General features: G+C 38.7%; 1 protein-coding gene across 8 annotated transcripts; it reads left to right on the top strand.

Annotated features, from left to right (window-relative positions):
• Positions 1-1,394: 1,394 nt before the first annotated feature.
• LOC132618961 (ubiquitin C-terminal hydrolase 12-like) lies at positions 1,395-16,351 on the top strand. Of its 8 annotated transcripts, none has more exons than XM_060333944.1 (6): positions 1,395-1,586; positions 2,677-2,803; positions 14,341-14,510; positions 14,726-14,999; positions 15,116-15,261; positions 15,812-16,345. In XM_060333944.1, exons 1-6 carry the CDS (start codon positions 1,559-1,561, stop codon positions 15,958-15,960), a joined length of 894 nt encoding a protein of 297 aa, XP_060189927.1. In that variant the 5' UTR covers positions 1,395-1,558; the 3' UTR covers positions 15,961-16,345. The 8 variants fall into 8 exon arrangements, with proteins under 8 accessions (XP_060189927.1, XP_060189926.1, XP_060189928.1 ...); XM_060333943.1 differs by having other exon boundaries at positions 1,396-1,586; positions 2,674-2,803; positions 15,812-16,342; XM_060333945.1 differs by lacking the exon at positions 1,395-1,586 and adding an exon at positions 1,595-1,794 and having other exon boundaries at positions 2,674-2,803; positions 15,812-16,346.
• The last annotated feature ends 1,681 nt before the right edge of the window (positions 16,352-18,032 follow it).

Genomic DNA, 18,032 nt, shown 5'->3' with positions numbered 1-18,032 from the left:
CAATTAAAATTATAATTTGAATAATTTACCTTATTCATTATTTGATCTCCATTTGATATTATTTTTTCTTTTACGACATTAATCTCTTTTCACATTTATTAGAGTAAGAATAAAAATGAAAAAGTAATTAAATTCTATCTTATTTTAAAATATAAGTATTTTAAGTATATTTATTTTAGTAAACATAACAAATAAATGACATGGCAGAATAGCAAATACAACAGTTAAATATTTAGATTTGATCTCAGGCTAATATAAGAAAAGAAAGGAAATTGTATGGTTTGACTACTTAACCTTTTGAAGAAAAGCAATAATATGGAGTCAATGTTTTTTGCTGTACAATAATTTCATTTGCTCCTACTAATGGGTTGATACGCATGTGGCAATGAATCCATCATTATTGACTTAATAGGATACTTTGGAAATTATACAAATATTGCTTGATTTTTTAATATGGGGTGCACGTTTTTTTTTATATTGCTTTTTCTTAATATGGGGCTCACTTTTTTTATTTTTTTATATTACTTGATTTTTAAGTATGGGGTCCATTTGTTTTTTTTAAGGTGATGATGACTGACGACGATAAAGCTATATAGAAACCCACGCTTTTATATAGTAGTAAGGGCACATGGCATGCATCCAAGATGCCATTGAGCATTACTAGACACACATTTACAGGCAGAAAACGTTAGGTAAAACTCAAACCCTTTTTAAGTAGGCGTTTGGACGTACGATTTCATGCCATGATTTTAAAATGTAAACTTGACCCATAAATTTATATATTTTATAAAAAACTCATAAATTAATAAATATTTTTAATAATTACTCACACCAATCATTTACCACCTCATGTCCAAATATCATTGCATCTCGTTATTTCAAATCATGTCCTCCTTTGTGACACCCCAGCTTAGGAGGAAAGTCCCACATCGGCATAACACAGGAGAGATGTTGGGTATATAAGTAAGCATGTCTTACCTCCTAGTGATGCGTTTTAAAGCCGTGCGGGCCTAGGCCCAAAGCGGACAATATCACTAGTGAGCTGGGCTCTTACAGATGGTATCAGAGCCACTCTTGTGTCAGCCTTGTCGATGGGGGGCTAGAGTTCAACTGAGTTTAGGCAAATCCCGGGTAGGCGGGGCAAACCTCAGAGCTGAGTCTAGGCAAATCCCATGTGGTGGGGCAAACCTCAGCGAGGACGCTGAGTCCTTAAGAGGTGGTGTATGTGACACCTCAGCTTAGGAGGAAAGTCCCACATCGGCATAACACAGGAGAGGTACTGGGTATATAAGTAAGCATGTCCTCCTAGTGACGCATTTTAAAACCGTGCGGGCCTAAGCTCAAAGCGGACAATATCACTACTAGGCTGGGCTGTTACATTCTTTAACTACACAAAGCTTTCTTGAAAAGCTAAAAGGACAGATGACTCTACAAAGTCCAGTCCAAAACGCACGGCAAAATTCAAAACCATTTAGAAACAACAAAGTGAAATTACTCTGCAATAAGTATTAAAACTACTAGGGTTTTGCGTAACGTTTTTCTCCTCAGCACCATTAACATGGGATCCATTGCTTCTGAAGATGAAGGTTTAGTCTTTACATGCATATTCTATTTGCTTCCAATTAGTGTGTGTAAAAAAACATTTTTTAATTTTTTAGGTTGGTCAAAAGTTTTTTCCTAAGTAAACAAGTTAGGAAACAGGCTTCACAAGTCATCTTTGAAGTTTATTTTTTCCTCCACACACAAACCCGAAAATATTTTCCTTCATAGCAAACACAGCCTTAGTTTCCGAAGGTGTGTTAATAAGCATAAAAGTACATATGTTTCTTTCTTTTGGTCTCTGTATAGATATTTGTTTGTGTCTCTATATAGACTGTTATTGCGTGTGTGAAGTCCATGTCAGCCGATCTTTTTGCTAGAAACGAGTAATAGTACCGACGTTGAATGCTATACCTATTTTAAAGAATTCATACACAATCTGTCATATTTCTCTCTAGAGAGGGCATGTTTGATGTTAGTGTGTGCAAGTACCTTTGCGTGTGCGTGTATTTGTCAAACAAGGCTCTGATCGGAGCATCTGTATTCTGTATGGGTACTTTTGATGGACATGTTTTTTTTTTTTTTTTTTTTGTGGTTTTCCTTGCTTACTCTGTATATTTATACTCTCTTGTTTATAGTTGTGTAATGGAACTATAACGTTACCTGACTGATCTTATTTTGTTGAATTGTGTAATAGTCTTATTTAAGCTTTTGGCGAGGATACACAATTTCCTTTTTCATATCATATTGGTGGAAATATCTATTGGATATTTGGGTGGTGGTGAGATTTGAACTCAGAACCTTTTGCTTGTTCTGACATCTGAATTGTGTCATATGATCTAAAATTTTTAGTCGTTAGACAGAACACTTTTATTTATTGAAGTATTTTGTCTACCATAGTTATTACATGGAGCTGACATTTACTTGACTAGTTTTACCCTATGTTGCACGGACTCTTCAAAAATATCGTCGGGTGCGCGTCGGATACTCCAAAAGTAGTGTATTTTTGGAGAATCCGACACGGGTGCGGGAACGACCGTGAAGAGTCCGCGCAACTTAGGTTTTACCCTTAATTCTTAGAAAGAATAATTGCAATGAAGTTTATTCTTTATGTTTGATGTGCAATATGGACAGAAGTTACAGTGGAAGTTAGAGTGGCTTCTCCAGCACACTATTTGTTGAAAATTGAGTCTTTCTCCCTACTTTTAGAGAGTGGCGTTGAAAAGTTTGAATCAAATGAATTCGAGGCTGGTGGTTATAAATGGTAAGACTCGTATGTCAATCCTCGCCAATGCATTATTAAGCTCTTAAATTATAATTTCCGTTGAACATTTTATGAAGTACCAAGCTAAATGAGTTCCCCTCTTCTTGAAGGATTGGATTGTGAGAATAATGAGGTTTGATATTGTCCTATCGACTATTTTTTGATATTGTATGTGTTTGGTTTAAACTGAATGATGAGGGGTTATAGAAGGGAACAAGAGGTAAAAACGGAAATGTCTCCCGTTTTCCTTTTCCCACTGGTCTCTTCATGCTTAGGAAGTAGATATAGTGGTAATGAAAAGTGCTGCGCTATGATATGAAATGACACTTTGGGAGATGGTAGATTCCTATATTAAGTTTAAAATAAAATAATACAGAATAAGTGGACTAATATTGATGCATTTGGGAAAGTTCAAATTGATTTAAATTGGCAAAATACATAAACAAGCCCTTTAACTTGGCGCGAGCTGGCAATTATGATCTTAAACTTTGCTAGTGCACAAGTAGGCACTTAAACTTGCCAAAAGTCGAACATGTAAACACAAATGTTGATGTGGCGCTGACGTGGCACATAATTTTGTTCAGTGCTATGTCACTGCCACGTTAGCATTTGTATTTATATGTTCAACTTTTGGCAAGTTTAAGTGCCTACTTGTGCACTAGCGAAGTTTAGGATCATAGTTGCCAACTTGTGCCAAGTTAAAGGGCTTGTTTATGTATTGTGTCATTTAAATTAGTCTATCTACTTGTTTAGTTTGAAACAGGAAGGCAACTGTTAACTTTAGCTAAATCAGCTGAATTCCTTTATACTAAACGCTCATGCGCCTATAATATGCCATCCATAATTGCCCTTTAACCAACTAACCGACTATCTAATTAAAGGCATTTAAGATATTTCAATAGGAAGCTAATTAAAAATGTGTGCACTATGCTGCTTATTCACTCACATTTTTTGCTTGTGTTGAATTTTGCATGCAGTGAGACATTGTGCTTTTTGTCACAAATGACAGATTTCTCCACTTTAGTTCTGTGCAGAACTTAACGTTAATATACTAGGACTACTTTCTTGAATCATGTCATTCACACTATTTATGTCATCTGCATGGCTAGTCAGATTATGTTACTATAATTAGGATAAATTGTGACCAGTTATATATTAGTACTTAGTTAAGGAATTATGAACTTTTTTAGTATAAAGAATCTACAGAGTGGATCATTTTTATCGAATGTTGGGATTCTTTAGATATCACTACTTGGATATCACAGGATCTTTCCAGCTTCAATACTGTTTACTGACAGTATTTTCGACGTCAGATGAACAGTACCGTATAAGTGAATAGTGTCGTATACGGGAATAGTACGTATATATAAATAGTAACTTATACAGAAATACGAAAATACAGCGAAAAGTAAATGACACAGAGATTTTTAACGTGGAAAACCCTTGACGGGAAAAAACCACGGGACAGCTCCGAAACAGCTTCACTATCAAAATAGCGGTACACAATACAATCTCCAAGTATCACAAAACTTGGGTATACTCTCAATACAAATCTCACCACAATATTCTGCTAATAAGGTGATGGAATACTCTCTGTTTTTTTCTTGGTTGCTCTCTTTAACTCTTCTCTACTTGAGTTCTTGAGTTATTTTGGCCATATTTCCAAATGAAGCTTAGAACTCTATTTATAAGCTTCAGAAAAACGCGTGAACAGTAACACCGCGTGCACAGTAAACCGCGTGCACAGTAACACCGCGTGAACAGTAAACCGCGTGAACAGTAAACCGCGTGCACAGTAAACCGCGTGAACAGTCGCAAATAGTAAACCGCGTTTTATATGCGTGAACAGTACCATAAGTATTTACTATTCAACTCTGGTGGGCCCCACATGTCGGAGGGACCTACTCAACAATTCTGGTATCAGAGCTACTGTTGAAGTCAAAAGATCAAGTGTTCCAGATTTTTCAACAGTTTCACAGCATGGTGGAAAGAGAAATCGGAAAGTCTCTAAAATGCCTTCATACAGATAATGGAGATGAATATATTTATCATGAGTTTAGAGATTACTGCTCCAGACATGGGATTCGACATGAGAAGACGGTCCCAGGGACTCCTCAACACAATGGAGTTGCAGAGAGGATGAATCGCACCATTGTAGAGAAAGTCAGATGTATGAGAAGAATTGCAAAGCTTCCTAAGTCTTTCTGGGGAGCAGCTGTGCTTACTGCCTGTTACATTATCAACAAAAGTCCTTCGGCCCCACTCAATTTTGAAGTCCCGGAGAAGGTATGGACAGGTAAAGACATTTCTTATAATCATCTGAAAGTATTCGGGTGCAAAGCATTTGTGCATGTGCCAAAGGAGCAATGGTCAAAGCTTGATGATAAAGCCATACCATGCATCTTCATTGGTTACGGAGATGAAGAGTTTGGCTACAAATTTTGGGATCCAGAGGCAAGGAAAGTTATCAGAAGCAGGAATGCGGTCTTTCATGAAGATCAGACAATGAAAGATACAGAAAAGGAAAAATCTCTGTGTCATTTATTTTCCGCTGTATTTGCGTATTGCTGTATAGGTTACTATTTATATATACGGTACTATTCTCGTACGACACTGTTTACTTATATGGTACTGTTCATCTGACGTTGGATATCCAACGTTGAGTAATGTTCATCATGTGATACCAAGAATTGTTGAGTAGGTCCCTCCGACATGTGGGGCCCACCAGAGTTGAATAGTAAATATGTGTGGTACTGTTCACGCGGTGTTACTGTTTGCTACTGTTCACGTGGGTTACTGTGCACGCGGTTTACTGTTCATGCGGTGTTACTGTGCACGCGGTTTACTGTTCACGCGGTGTTACTGTTCACGCGTTTTTCTGAAGCTTATAAATAGAGTTCTAAGCTTCATTTGGAAAGATGGCCAAAAATAACTCAAGAAATTAAATAGAGAAGAGTTAGAGAGAGCAACCAAGAAAAAAAAAACAGAGATTATTCCATCACCTTATTAGCAGAATATTGTAGTGAGATTTGTATTGAGAGTATACCCAAGTTTTGTGATACTTGGAGATTGTATTGTGTACCGCTATTTTAATAGTTAAGCTGTTTCGGAGTTGTCCCGTGGTTTTTTCTCGTCAAGGGTTTTCCACGTTAAAATCTCTGTGTCATTTACTTTCCGCTGTATTTTCGTATTGCCGTATAAGTTACTATTTATATATACGGTACTATTCCCGTATACGACACAATTTACTTATACGGTACTGTTCATTTGACGTCGAAAATACTGTCAGTAAACAGTATTGAAGCTGGAAAGATCCTGTGATATCCAAGTAGTGATATCTAAAGAATCCCAACAAGTGGTATCAGAGCCAGGTTGGCTAGGAGTGATGTCAAAGTAAAAATGACAAGTGCAAAATACGAGATTGAAAAGTTTGCTGGTAATAACAATTTTACCCTCTGGCAGAGACGAACGAAGGATTTTTTTTCATTCAACAGAAGGTTCACAAAGCGTTGTCTGGCATATCCAAAAAGCCAGAAACCATGACCGAAGACCAATGGGAAGATATGGATGAGACAGCTGCCAGTGCAATACGGCTCAACCTTTCAGACGAAGTTCTCAACAACATCAGTGTGGAGAACTGCACTACTGCACTGGAGATCTGGAAAAGGCTGGAGGAGCTGTACATGGCAAAGAACTTGTCAAACAAGTTGTATTTGAAAAAGGAGTTGTACAGTCTGCGCATGTAGGGAAATGCAGATCTGCTACAACACCTAAGACACTATGAATTTTGAGCAGGTGTCAGGATTCCAACTGTTTTACAATAAGACCAGTAGAGTTGTTGGCAACGAGTCACAAGCACTCGTGACGGAGACCAGAGGCAGAAGCAAAGGGAGATCCCAAAGGTCTCAAAGTGATCGGTCCAGGGGAAGATCTAAAGCAAGAGGTAATGATTACTCTTGTTACCATTGTGGATACTGCAGCCTCATACCATGCTGCACCAAACAAGGAGTTGTTCACCACATACAAAGCAGGAGACTTTGGTCATGTGAAGATGGGAAATACCACCAGTTCTAATATTGTGGGTATTGGAGATATATGCATCAAGACAAATGTAGGCCACCAAATGACGCTGAAGAATGTGATGCATGTTCCAGATCTACGCCTCAATTTGATGTCTGGAATCGCCCTAGATAGGGGAGGCTTCGAAAATCACTTCAGTGATGTCAAATGGAAACTGACCAAAGGAACGATGGTTGTTGCAAGGGGTCAAGTTTGTTTTACACTATACAAGACCCATGGATAGATTTACAAAAATGGGTTAAATATTGTAGCTGATTCTTCACCAAGTTTATGGCACAAGAGACTAGGCCACATAAGTGAAAAGGGGCTACAGATTTTGGCAAAGAAGAACAGAGTTCCTTTTGCCAAAGTTATGTTACTAGATCAATGTGATTTATGTTTATTTGGAAAGCAACATAGAGTTTCATTTAGCAGCAAATCCATAAGAAAATCAGAATTGTTAGAAAGAGTGTATTCTGATGTATGTGGTCCTATAGAAGTTGGAAGTCTTGGAGGACATAAATATTTTATAACTTTTATTGATGATGCCTCGAGAAAAACATGGGTGTATCTGTTTAAGTCAAAAGATCAGGTGTTCCAGATTTTTCAACAGTTTCACGCCATGGTGGAAAGAGAAACCGAGTCTCTAAAATGCCTTCAGACAGATAATGGAGGTGAATATATTTAGCATGAGTTCAGAGATTACTGCTCCAGACATGGGATTCGACATGAGAAGACGGTCCCAGGGACTTCTCAACACAATGGAGTTGCAGAGAGGATGAATCGCACCATTATGGAGAAAGTCAGATGTATGAGAAGAACTGCAAAGCTTCCTAAGTCTTTCTGGGGAGCAGCTGTGCTTACTGCCTGTTACATTATCAACAGAAGTCCTTCGGCCCCACTCAATTTTGAAGTCCCGGAGAATGTATGGACAGGTAAAGACATTTCTTATAATCATCTGAAAGTATTCGGGTGCAAAGCATTTGTGCATGTGCCAAAGGAGCAGCGGTCAAAGCTTGACGATAAAGCCATACTATGCATCTTCATTGGTTACGGAGATGAAGAGTTTGGCTACAGATTTTGGGATCCAGAGGCAAGGAAAGTTATCAGAAGCAGGGATGTGGTCTTTCATGAAGATCAGACAATGAAAGATCCAGAAAAGGAAAAGCAGAAATCAAACAAAGTTACTACTGAAGTAACTGTTGATCCTCTCCCACAACCCACAAATGAAGATGATGCTCAAGATGAAGATGTACCATCACAAGAGCATGGCAATCAGGGGGAGATGATTCCAGAACAGGAGACTGGAGAACTTCAGCTTAGGAGGTCAACACTACAGCACCAACCAAGTAGCAGATATCTATCAGCAGAGTATGTCCTATTGACTGATGAGGGGGAGCCAGAAAGCTTCCAGGAGGTGCAGGCTAATAAAGATAGAAGCAGCTGGATGAAATCTATGCAGGAGAAGATGGATTCCCTCAAGAAGAATCATACTTATGAGCTCGTGAAGTTACCAAAAGGAAGGAAGGTCCTTAGAAATAAATAGGTGTTCAGGTTGAAGAAAGATGGCAAAGGAAACCTGGTAAAGCAGAAAGCCCGTCTAGTGGTGAAGGGCTTCAGCCAGAAGAAAGGTGTTGACTTTGATGAAATTTTTTCTCCTGTTGTAAAATTATCATCAATCAGAACAGTACGGGGGTTAGCAGCAAGTAAAGACCTTGAGATAGAGCAACTAGATGTGAAAACAGCATTTCTCCATGGTGATTTGGAGGAAGAAATTTATATGCAGCAGCCAGGAGGGTTTGAAGTCAAAGGGAAAGAAGACAAGGTTTGCAGATTAAAGAAGAGCTTGTACGGGTTGAAGCAGGCTCCACGGTAGTGGTACAGGAAGTTTGACTCATTCATGATGATATGCTGATTATTGGCCAGGACAGAGCATTGATCAGCAATTTGAAGAGAGAGCTATCAGAATCCTTTGATATGAATGATATGGGACCAGCTAAATATATTTTAGGCATGGAGATCACACGTGACAGGAAGAGTGGAAGATTATACTTGTCACAAGAAGGTTACATTGAACTAATTCTTGATAGGTTCAACATGAGAGAGGCAAAGGCAGTCAGTACGCCTCTCGAGTCTCATTTCAAACTCAGTAAGAAGTCATGCCCTTCTACAGAAGAAGATAAGCAGAAGATGTTGGCTATTCCGTATTCGTCAGCTGTGGGAAGTCTCATGTATGCTATGGTTTGTACGAGACCGGATATCGCTCATGCAGTAGGAGTTGTGAGCAGGTTTCTCTCTAATCTTGGTAGAGAACATTGGGAAGTAGTGAAGTGGATATTTAGATATCTGAGGGGAACTTCCAAGCTATGTTTGAGCTTTGGAAAAGGAAAATCAGTTCTTGAAGGATATACAGATGCGAATATGGCCGGAGATCTTAATGGCACGAAATCTACATCTGGTTATTTTTTTACTTTTGCAGGGGGAGCTGTATCTTGGCAGTCCAAGTTGCAAAACTGTGTACCTCTATCCACAACCGAAGCTGAGTACATTGCCGCGACTGAAGGTGGCAAAGAGATGCTGTGGATAAAGACTTTTTTCAAGGAGCTGGGTATTAAGCAGGACGAGTATGTTGTATATTGCGACAGTCAGAGTGCAATAGACTTGAGCAAAAATTCCACATATCATTCAAGAACCAAGCATATTGATGTTAGATATCACTGGATTCGTGATGCTACGGAGACAAAAAGATTCCAGTTGAAGAAGATCCACACAGATGGAAATGCAGCTGATATGATGACAAAGGCGGTCTCAAGGCGAAAGCTTGAAGTTTGTTCCAAGCTAGCTGGTACGAGCTCTCGGTGATTCACAAGAACATTCTTCCCCATGTCATCGGGAGGGAGAGAATTGTTGAGTAGGTCCCTCCGACATGTGGGGCCCACCAGAGTTGAATAGTAAATACGCGTGGTACTGTTCACGCGTATAAAACGCGGTTTACTATTTGCTACTGTTCACGCGGTTTACTGTTCACGCGGTTTACTATTCACGCAGTGTTACTGTTCACGCGGTTTACTGTGCACGCGGTGTTACTGTTCACGCATTTTTCTGAAGCTTATAAATAGAGGTCTAAGCTTCATTTGGAAAGATGGCCAAAAATAACTCAAGAACTCAAGTAGAGAAGAGTTAGAGAGAGCAACCAAGAAAAAAAATAGAGAGTATTCCATCACCTTATTAGCAGAATATTGTGGTGAGATTTGTATTGAGAGTATACCCAAGTTTTGTGATACTTGGAGACTGTATTGTGTATCGCTATTTTAATAGTGAAGCTGTTTCGGATTTGTCCCGTGGTTTTTTCCCATCAAGGGTTTTCCACGTTAAAAATCTCTGTGTCATTTACTTTTCGCTGTATTTTCGTATTGCCGTATAAGTTACTATTTATATATACGGAACTATTCCCGTATACGACACTGTTTACTTATACGGTACTGTTCATCTGACGTAAAAAATACTGTCAGTAAACAGTATTGAAGCTGGAAAGATCCTGTGATATCCAAGTAGTGATATCTAAAGAATCCCAACAAGATTGTTGAGTAGGTCCCTCCGACATGTGGGGCCCACCAGAGTTGAATAGTAAATACACGTGGTACTGTTCACGCGTATAAAACGCGGTTTACTGTTTGCTACTGTTCACGCGGTTTACTGTGCACGCGATTTACTGTTTACGCGGTTTACTGTGTACGTAGTTTACTGTTCACGCGGTGTTACTGTGCACGCAGTGTTACTTTTCACGCATTTTTCTGAAGCTTATAAATAGCGTTCTAAGCTTCATTTGGAAAGTGCAAAAAAAAAAAATTAACTCAAGAACTCAAGTAGAGAAGAGTTAGAGAGAACAACCAAGAAAAAAATAGAGAGTATTGCATCACCTTATTAGCAGAATATTGTGGTGAGATTTGTGTTGAGAGTATACTCAAGTTTTGTGATACTTGGAGATTGTATTATGTACCGCTATTTTGATAGTGAAGCTGTTTCGGAGTTGTCCCGTGATTTTTTCCCGTCAAGGGTTTTCCACGTTAAAAATATCTGTGTCATTTACTTTCCGCTGTATTTTCGTATTTTCGTATAAGTTACTATTTATATATACGGTACTATTCTCGTATACGACACTGTTCACTTATATGGTACTGTTCATCCGACGTCGAAAATACTGTTAGTAAACAATATTGAAGCTGGAAAGATCTTGTGATATCCAAATAGTGATATCTAAAGAATCCCAACACGTGGTATCAGAGCCAGGATAGCTTGAGGGAATCCATCTCCTCCTGCATAGCTTTCATCCAGCTGCTTCTATCTTCATGAGCCTGCACCTTCTGGAAGCTTTCTGGCTCCCCCTCATCAGTCAATAGGACATACTCTGTTGATAGATATCTGCTACTTGGTTGGTGCTGTCGTGTTGACCTCCTAAGCTGAAGTTCTCCAGTCTCCTGTTCTGGAATCATCTCCCCTTGATCGTCATGCTCTTGTAATGGTACATCTTCATCTTGAGCATCATCTTCATTTGTGGGTTGTGGGAGAGGATCAACAGTTACTTCAGTAGTAACTTTGTCTGATTGCTGCTTTTCCTTTTCTGGATCTTTCATTGTCTGATCTTCATGAAAGACCACATCCCTGCTTCTGATAACTTTCCTTACCTCTGGATCCCAAACTCTTCATCTCCGTAACCAATGAAGATGCATGGTATGGCTTTATCATCAAGCTTTGACCGCTGCTCCTTTGGCACATGCACAAATGCTTTGCACCCGAATACTTTCAGATGATTATAAGAGATGTCTTTACCTGTCCATACCTTCTCCGGGACTTCAAAATTGAGTGGGGCTGAAGGACTTCTGTTGATAATGTAACAGGCAGTAAGCACAGTTGCTCCCCAGAAAGACTTAGGAAGCTTTGCAGTTCTTCTCATACATTTGACTTTCTCCACAATGGTGCGATTCATCCTCTCTGCAACTCCATTGTGTTGAGGAGTCCCTGGGACCGTCTTCTCATGTCGAATCCCATGTCTGGAGCAGTAATCTCTGAACTCATGATAAATATATTCACCTCCATTATCTGTATGAAGGCATTTTAGAGACTTTCCGGTTTCTCTTTCCACCATGGCGTGAAACTGTTGAAAATCTGGAACACTTGATCTTTTGACTTAAACAGATACACCCATGTTTTTCTCGAGGCATCATCAATAAAAGTTACAAAATATTTATGTCCTCCAAGACTTTCAAATTCTACAGGACCATATACATCAGAATACACTCTTTCTAACAATTTTGATTTTCTTGTTGATTTACTGCTAAATGAAACTCTATGTTGCTTTCCAAATAAACAGAAATCACATTGATCAAGTAACATACCTTTGGCAAAAGGAACTCTGTTCTTCTTTGCCAAAATCTGTAGCCCCTTTTCACTTATGTGGCCAAGTCTCTTGTGCCACAAACTTGGTGAAGAATCAGCTACAATATTTAACCCATTTTTGTAAATCTGTCCATGGGTCTTGTATAGTGTACAACAAACTTGACCCCTTGCAACAACCATCGTTCCTTTGGTGAGTTTCCATTTGCCATCATCAAAGTGATTTTCGAAGCCTTCCCTATCTAGGGCGATTCCAGACATCAAATTGAGGCGTAGATCTGGAACATGCCTCACATTCTTCAGCATCAGCTGGTGGCCTACATTTGTCTTGATGCATATATCTCCAATACCCACAATATTAGAACTGGTGGTATTTCCCATCTTCACATGACCAAAGTCTCCTGCTTTGTATGTGGTGAACAACTCCTTGTTTGGTGTAGCATGGTATGAGGCTGCAGTATCCACCACCCACTCACTCATCTGATCACCAATATGTAGGCACTCGTCAACAATGACTGCAACATTTTCATCACCTCTTGTGATTGCAGCAGCAGTGTTTTTCTCATATTCTTTTTTCTGGTTTCCTCCAGCTTGTTCTCGTTTCCATACACGACAATGTTTCTTCATGTGGCCTGCTTTGCCACAATGGTAACAAGAGTAATCATTACCTCTTGCTTTTGATCTTCCCTTGGACCGATCACTTTGAGACCTTTGGGATCTCCCTTTGCTTCTGCCTCTGGTCTCCGTCACGAGTGCTTGTGACTCATTGCTAACAACTCTACTGGTCTTATTGTAAGACAGTAGGGATCCTGACACCTGCTCAAAATTCATAGTGTCCTTCCCATATAACAGGGCAGTCACTAGATTTTCATATGACGGAGGTAGAGATGCCAATAGGAGTATCGCTTTATCCTCATTATCAAAAGTTACTTGAAATTGTAATAACTGAGAGATAAGGCTATTGAACTTACTTAGGTGTTGTAGCAGATCTGCATTTTCCTGCATGCGCAGACTGTACAGCTCCTTTTTCAAATACAACTTGTTTGACAAGTTCTTTGCCATGTACAACTCCTCCAGCCTTTTTCAGATCTCCTGTGCAGTAGTGCAGTTCTCCACACTGATGTTGTTGAGAACTTCGTCTGAAAGGTTGAGCCGTATTGCACTGGCAGCTGTCTCATCCATATCTTCCCATTGGTCTTCGGTCATGGTTTCTGGCTTTTTGGATCTGCCAGACAACGCCTTGTGAACCTTCTGTTGAATGAGAAGATCCTTCATTCGTCTCTGCCAGAGGGTAAAATTGTTATTACCAGCAAACTTTTCAATCTCGTATTTTGCACTTGTCATTTTTACTTTGACGTCACTCCAAGCCAGCCTTGCTCTGATACCACTTGTTGGGATTCTTTAGATATCACTACTTGGATATCACAGGATCTTTCCAGCTTCAATACTGTTTACTGATAGTATTTTCGACTTCAGATGAACAATACCGTATAAGTGAATAGTGTCGTATACGGGAATAGTATATAAATAGTAACTTATACGGCAATACGAAAATACAGCGGAAAGTAAATGACACAGAGATTTTTAACGTGGAAAACCCTTGACGAGAAAAAACCACGGGACAACTCCGAAACAGTTTCACTATCAAAATAGCGGTACACAATACAATCTCCAAGTATCACAAAACTTGGGTATACTCTCAATACAAATCTCATCACAATATTCTGCTAATAAGGTGATGGAATACTCTCTGTTTTTTTTTTTTTCTTGTTTGCTCTCTCTAACTCTTCTCTACTTGAGTTCTTGAGTTATTTTTGGCCATCTTTCCAAATGAAGCTTAGAACTCTATTTATAAGCTTCAGAAAAAGGCGTGAACAGTAACGCCGCGTGAACAATAAACCGCGTGCACAGTAAACCGCGGGAACAGTACCAAACAGTAAACCGCGTTTTATATGCATGAACAGTATCACGCGTATTTACTATTCAACTCTGGTGGGCCCACATGTCGGAGGGACCTACTCAACAGAAGTCTGTCCTAAATGATCTGAATTATATTGTTGAATGGATTTCTGGACTTGATACAGGAAAATGATCATTTATCCTGATGGAAAGGGCAGCGATAAAGGAAGTGAACATGTTTCAGTTTACTTGGCCCTTTCGGGGACAAGTTTCCTACCTGCTGGTTGGGAGGTCAATGCTATATATAACTTTTTTCTGTTCAATCAACTCTCTGACAATTATCTTTCAGTGCGAGGTACAATATTAGCGTGTTAGACCATCTTATTTTCTTTCTTAGCATATACATTTCTCTCTAGTGTATCTCAACTAAGCTTTTTAGTTATATGGTTATGATATAGGCTAAGTTGATATATAATACAAAACAGAGTAGAAACAGAGTAACTTCCAGTTTATTTAGTTTTCAATAATTGGCTCAACTGTGATGCTACAGCCTACAATGCGTTGATTTAGGAAAAATGCGGCGCTTTGATCCTATCAAGTCCTTGTGGGGACTTCCCAAATTTGTGTCTCACAAAACATTCAAAGAGGCCTCAAATGGATACCTTGTTGATGACAAATGTGTGTTTGAAGCAGAAATATTTGTCATCCAAAGACAAGAAATCAGTGAATGTTTGTCCATGGTAAAATCTAACGACTCATTTAAGAGTGAATGGAAGATCTGTAATTTCTCCAATCTTGACCAAGATTGGTTTTCTGAAAAATTTACTGTGGGAGGTTATAAATGGTACTTCCTTCATCTCCTTGGCGCATTGTTTGTCATGTATTTTTTTTCCCACCGTACCATCACTCATTTTGAATTTATTTGATTCTGATTTCTGAATCCTTGTATTTCTTATGTAGGAAGCTCTGGTTATGTAAGGGAAGTGATATCTCAATATTCTTAAAATCTGTTGATGCTAAGGACTTTGATCACTGTCAAAAAGTGAAGGCAAAGTGCAGCATTTGCCTCAAAGATCAGATAAATGGTGAATGCGAGAAGCTATCTTGTAAGGCAAATATTTATTTGTTGCCCAGTTCACTTGAGTTGTTCTTCGCATGGAACTTCTTTAAATATCTGAAATCATTTGTTTCTATTTGTGTCAGTAGCAATCTTTCAGATCGAATTCTTGCAAGATGAATGCCATCAGAGGCGGATCCAGGATTTTAAGGTTATGGGTTCCAAAAAAAATAAAAAATAAAATAAAAATTATAACGAAGAAGCAAATTTGAATTAAAAAAATGAGTCCAGGAATCGATCTCGCCTACATCTGGACAATATCCTTTTTAAGTGTCCCCTTCTTTGCCATTGAACCATCAACCATTTAGTTGTGGGTTCCAAACTGAAAAAAACTTATACTTGACTATAATTTTCAATATAATAATAGGACCTACATTAGCGGATGTGGGTTCCCGAGAACCCACACCCGCTACTGTAGATCCGCTCCTGAATGCCACTATAATTTAATAGCTCGTTTTCTTTTCCAAAATATTAAATTCCTTTTTGCATGTCGAATAGTTTCTATTTTTTTATTTTTTTTTATTTCTTGCTTTTTGCAGATTGGAATTGGTTTTCAACTACCGTGAAGTCTTGGGGTTATCCAGCTTTTATGCCTTTAATTGAGATGCATGATCAGAAAAAGGTTATCGTGTCAATGATTGTATTGTGGTGGAGGCTGAGGTGGAAGTTGTGTTTAAGCATACCGTAAAGAGCTTATCTTGACTTGATTTACAGCTTATTAGTAGCTTGGGGTCTCTCCACATAGTAGTTACTGTCCCAGGCAGATAAATACTTACCTGCACACCCAACCAATCACTTTGGCTTTAGTTAACTATAAATTAAAGTAAGAATGCATATCACTTGGTCATGGTTAAGTGATAAATTTTGTATATGAAGACACTTGTCTTGCCCTTATTTAGTTTGATGTAAGCACTCGGTGCAGTAAGTTTTGCCCTTCTTCCATGGCCCCTCTATGTTATTGGGGTTGTCAATCGCCCATTTAATATCCAACTGTAGTTAACTTGTATTATCCGGTGAATGCCCTGTTTTCCCCCTTCTACCAGATGAACAAATCGTTTGGCCACAATTTTTGTCTCAATTATGTGTGTGAAACGTTCACCTCTACTTTAGTTAGATTGTATCTCTTAATTATTTTGTTCAGAGATATTGAAGATTAAGTATGAGAAGTTGTTTGGCAACATCTAAACTTAATGAATTAGTTGTTTCATCAACGTAAACGCACAGTTTGCGTATATGCAAAATTGGCTTTGCAGTTTGACAGTAAAATATGATCTAAACTGGTCCTACCAAACTGTCTGGACTGTCGAAGCAACTTAATTACAGAATGTATCACAATCTTTTTCATAGAATGCTGTTGTATACATTTACTTTACTGGTGAGTGGTGAGAATAGAGATTTGTTTTAAATCAGTGTTATTCCACAGCATCACCTTTTATCGTCACCTTTTTTAGGTTGTGCTGCCTAGGCTATGTATTAGTTGTATTCTTATATCTGGCTATGTGGTTACGAGCCACATATCGGACAGAAATGATCCAATGAGGTGGGGCGCCCACTACCAAGAAGAAATGGATTTAGAGACTGACTAAAACCATAGAATCAACTGCTAAAATGGATGTGTGTGGCTAAAACACAGACAAGTGTACCAATTTTATACGGAAGCTACAATTAACTAGAAAATAAAAATCATATAGACAAGCTAGTAGTAGTAGTGTGTAGTCACGAACTACGAAGGGCACATCAGATAGAAAATGGTTGAGTTTCTCCATAATCTTTATTGCGTACAGAGAGACAGAGATAGGAGTAGCGGAGGACGTATTACAAAGTAGATGGCATGCCTAAGATTGTAGCTACAAAAGCAGGGAGTGATGAAATGGTGAGCTAACATGACGGGCATAAGAATCATGGCCACATGAACCCAACATTCAGAGTTCAGGTTAGATCAACTTCGGACAGCATTGCACTACTTATGGGAAGAAATCTAAATGCTTTAAGGATTGTTCTGGTAAAATGGATGAAGCCATCTATTGGTTTTGTCAAGCTCAATTCCTATGGCAGTTGCAAGAATGGAAAGTGTGGAAGTGGATGGGGTCAGGAACTATGAAGGTCATCTTCTTTTGTCTACTCTCTGAATCTGGGAGAAGGTAGTAGCAACTGGATAGAAGTTTTTTTTTTTTTTTTTTTTTTTTTTTTTTCACTCTTTGGTATCAAATGATGCCTAAATAATGGACATGATCTTATTGTGTAAATTATCTCAATACCACTCCATGGAGGATCCAGAAAGAGGTGGATGACTTGAAGGTTCATACAATAACACTGCTATAGAGAAGCTGATCAAGTTGCGGACAAACTCGACACTCTAAGCAACGGTGCTCAGAACAACAATATGTATTTTGTCTTTGAGGAGTTACCTCCATAATTCAAAGGACTCATTGCCATGGATAGATGGAGCATCACTGCCTTCAGAACAACCAAGAGGAAGAAAAATGATATCGTTTGGGAACCACATTAGCTGGTGTATTCTAGTGTACACATTTGTAGTTTTAGTTACATTTTTTGTAGACTTGGATACTTGATGTTCATTTTAGTGACCAAGTATCCATGCTTACTATGCATTATATTGCCCTCATCTCTCGTATAGGATAGATGTCTATTTTTGATACCGGATTAGGCAGTATTAGCAACTTTTTGTAAACTCCCTCTTATTAAAGTGTAATCTTTTGGAAAGATGAATAAATTGCGGGAAAAGTTATTTTTTCTAAA

The sequence above is a fragment of the Lycium barbarum genome, chromosome 11 (genome assembly GCF_019175385.1).
Source record: "Lycium barbarum isolate Lr01 chromosome 11, ASM1917538v2, whole genome shotgun sequence".
Classification (NCBI taxonomy): domain Eukaryota; kingdom Viridiplantae; phylum Streptophyta; class Magnoliopsida; order Solanales; family Solanaceae; genus Lycium; species Lycium barbarum.
The sequence above is the reverse complement of the archived record's forward strand: the minus strand, read 5'-3'. Positions and strand labels throughout refer to the sequence as shown.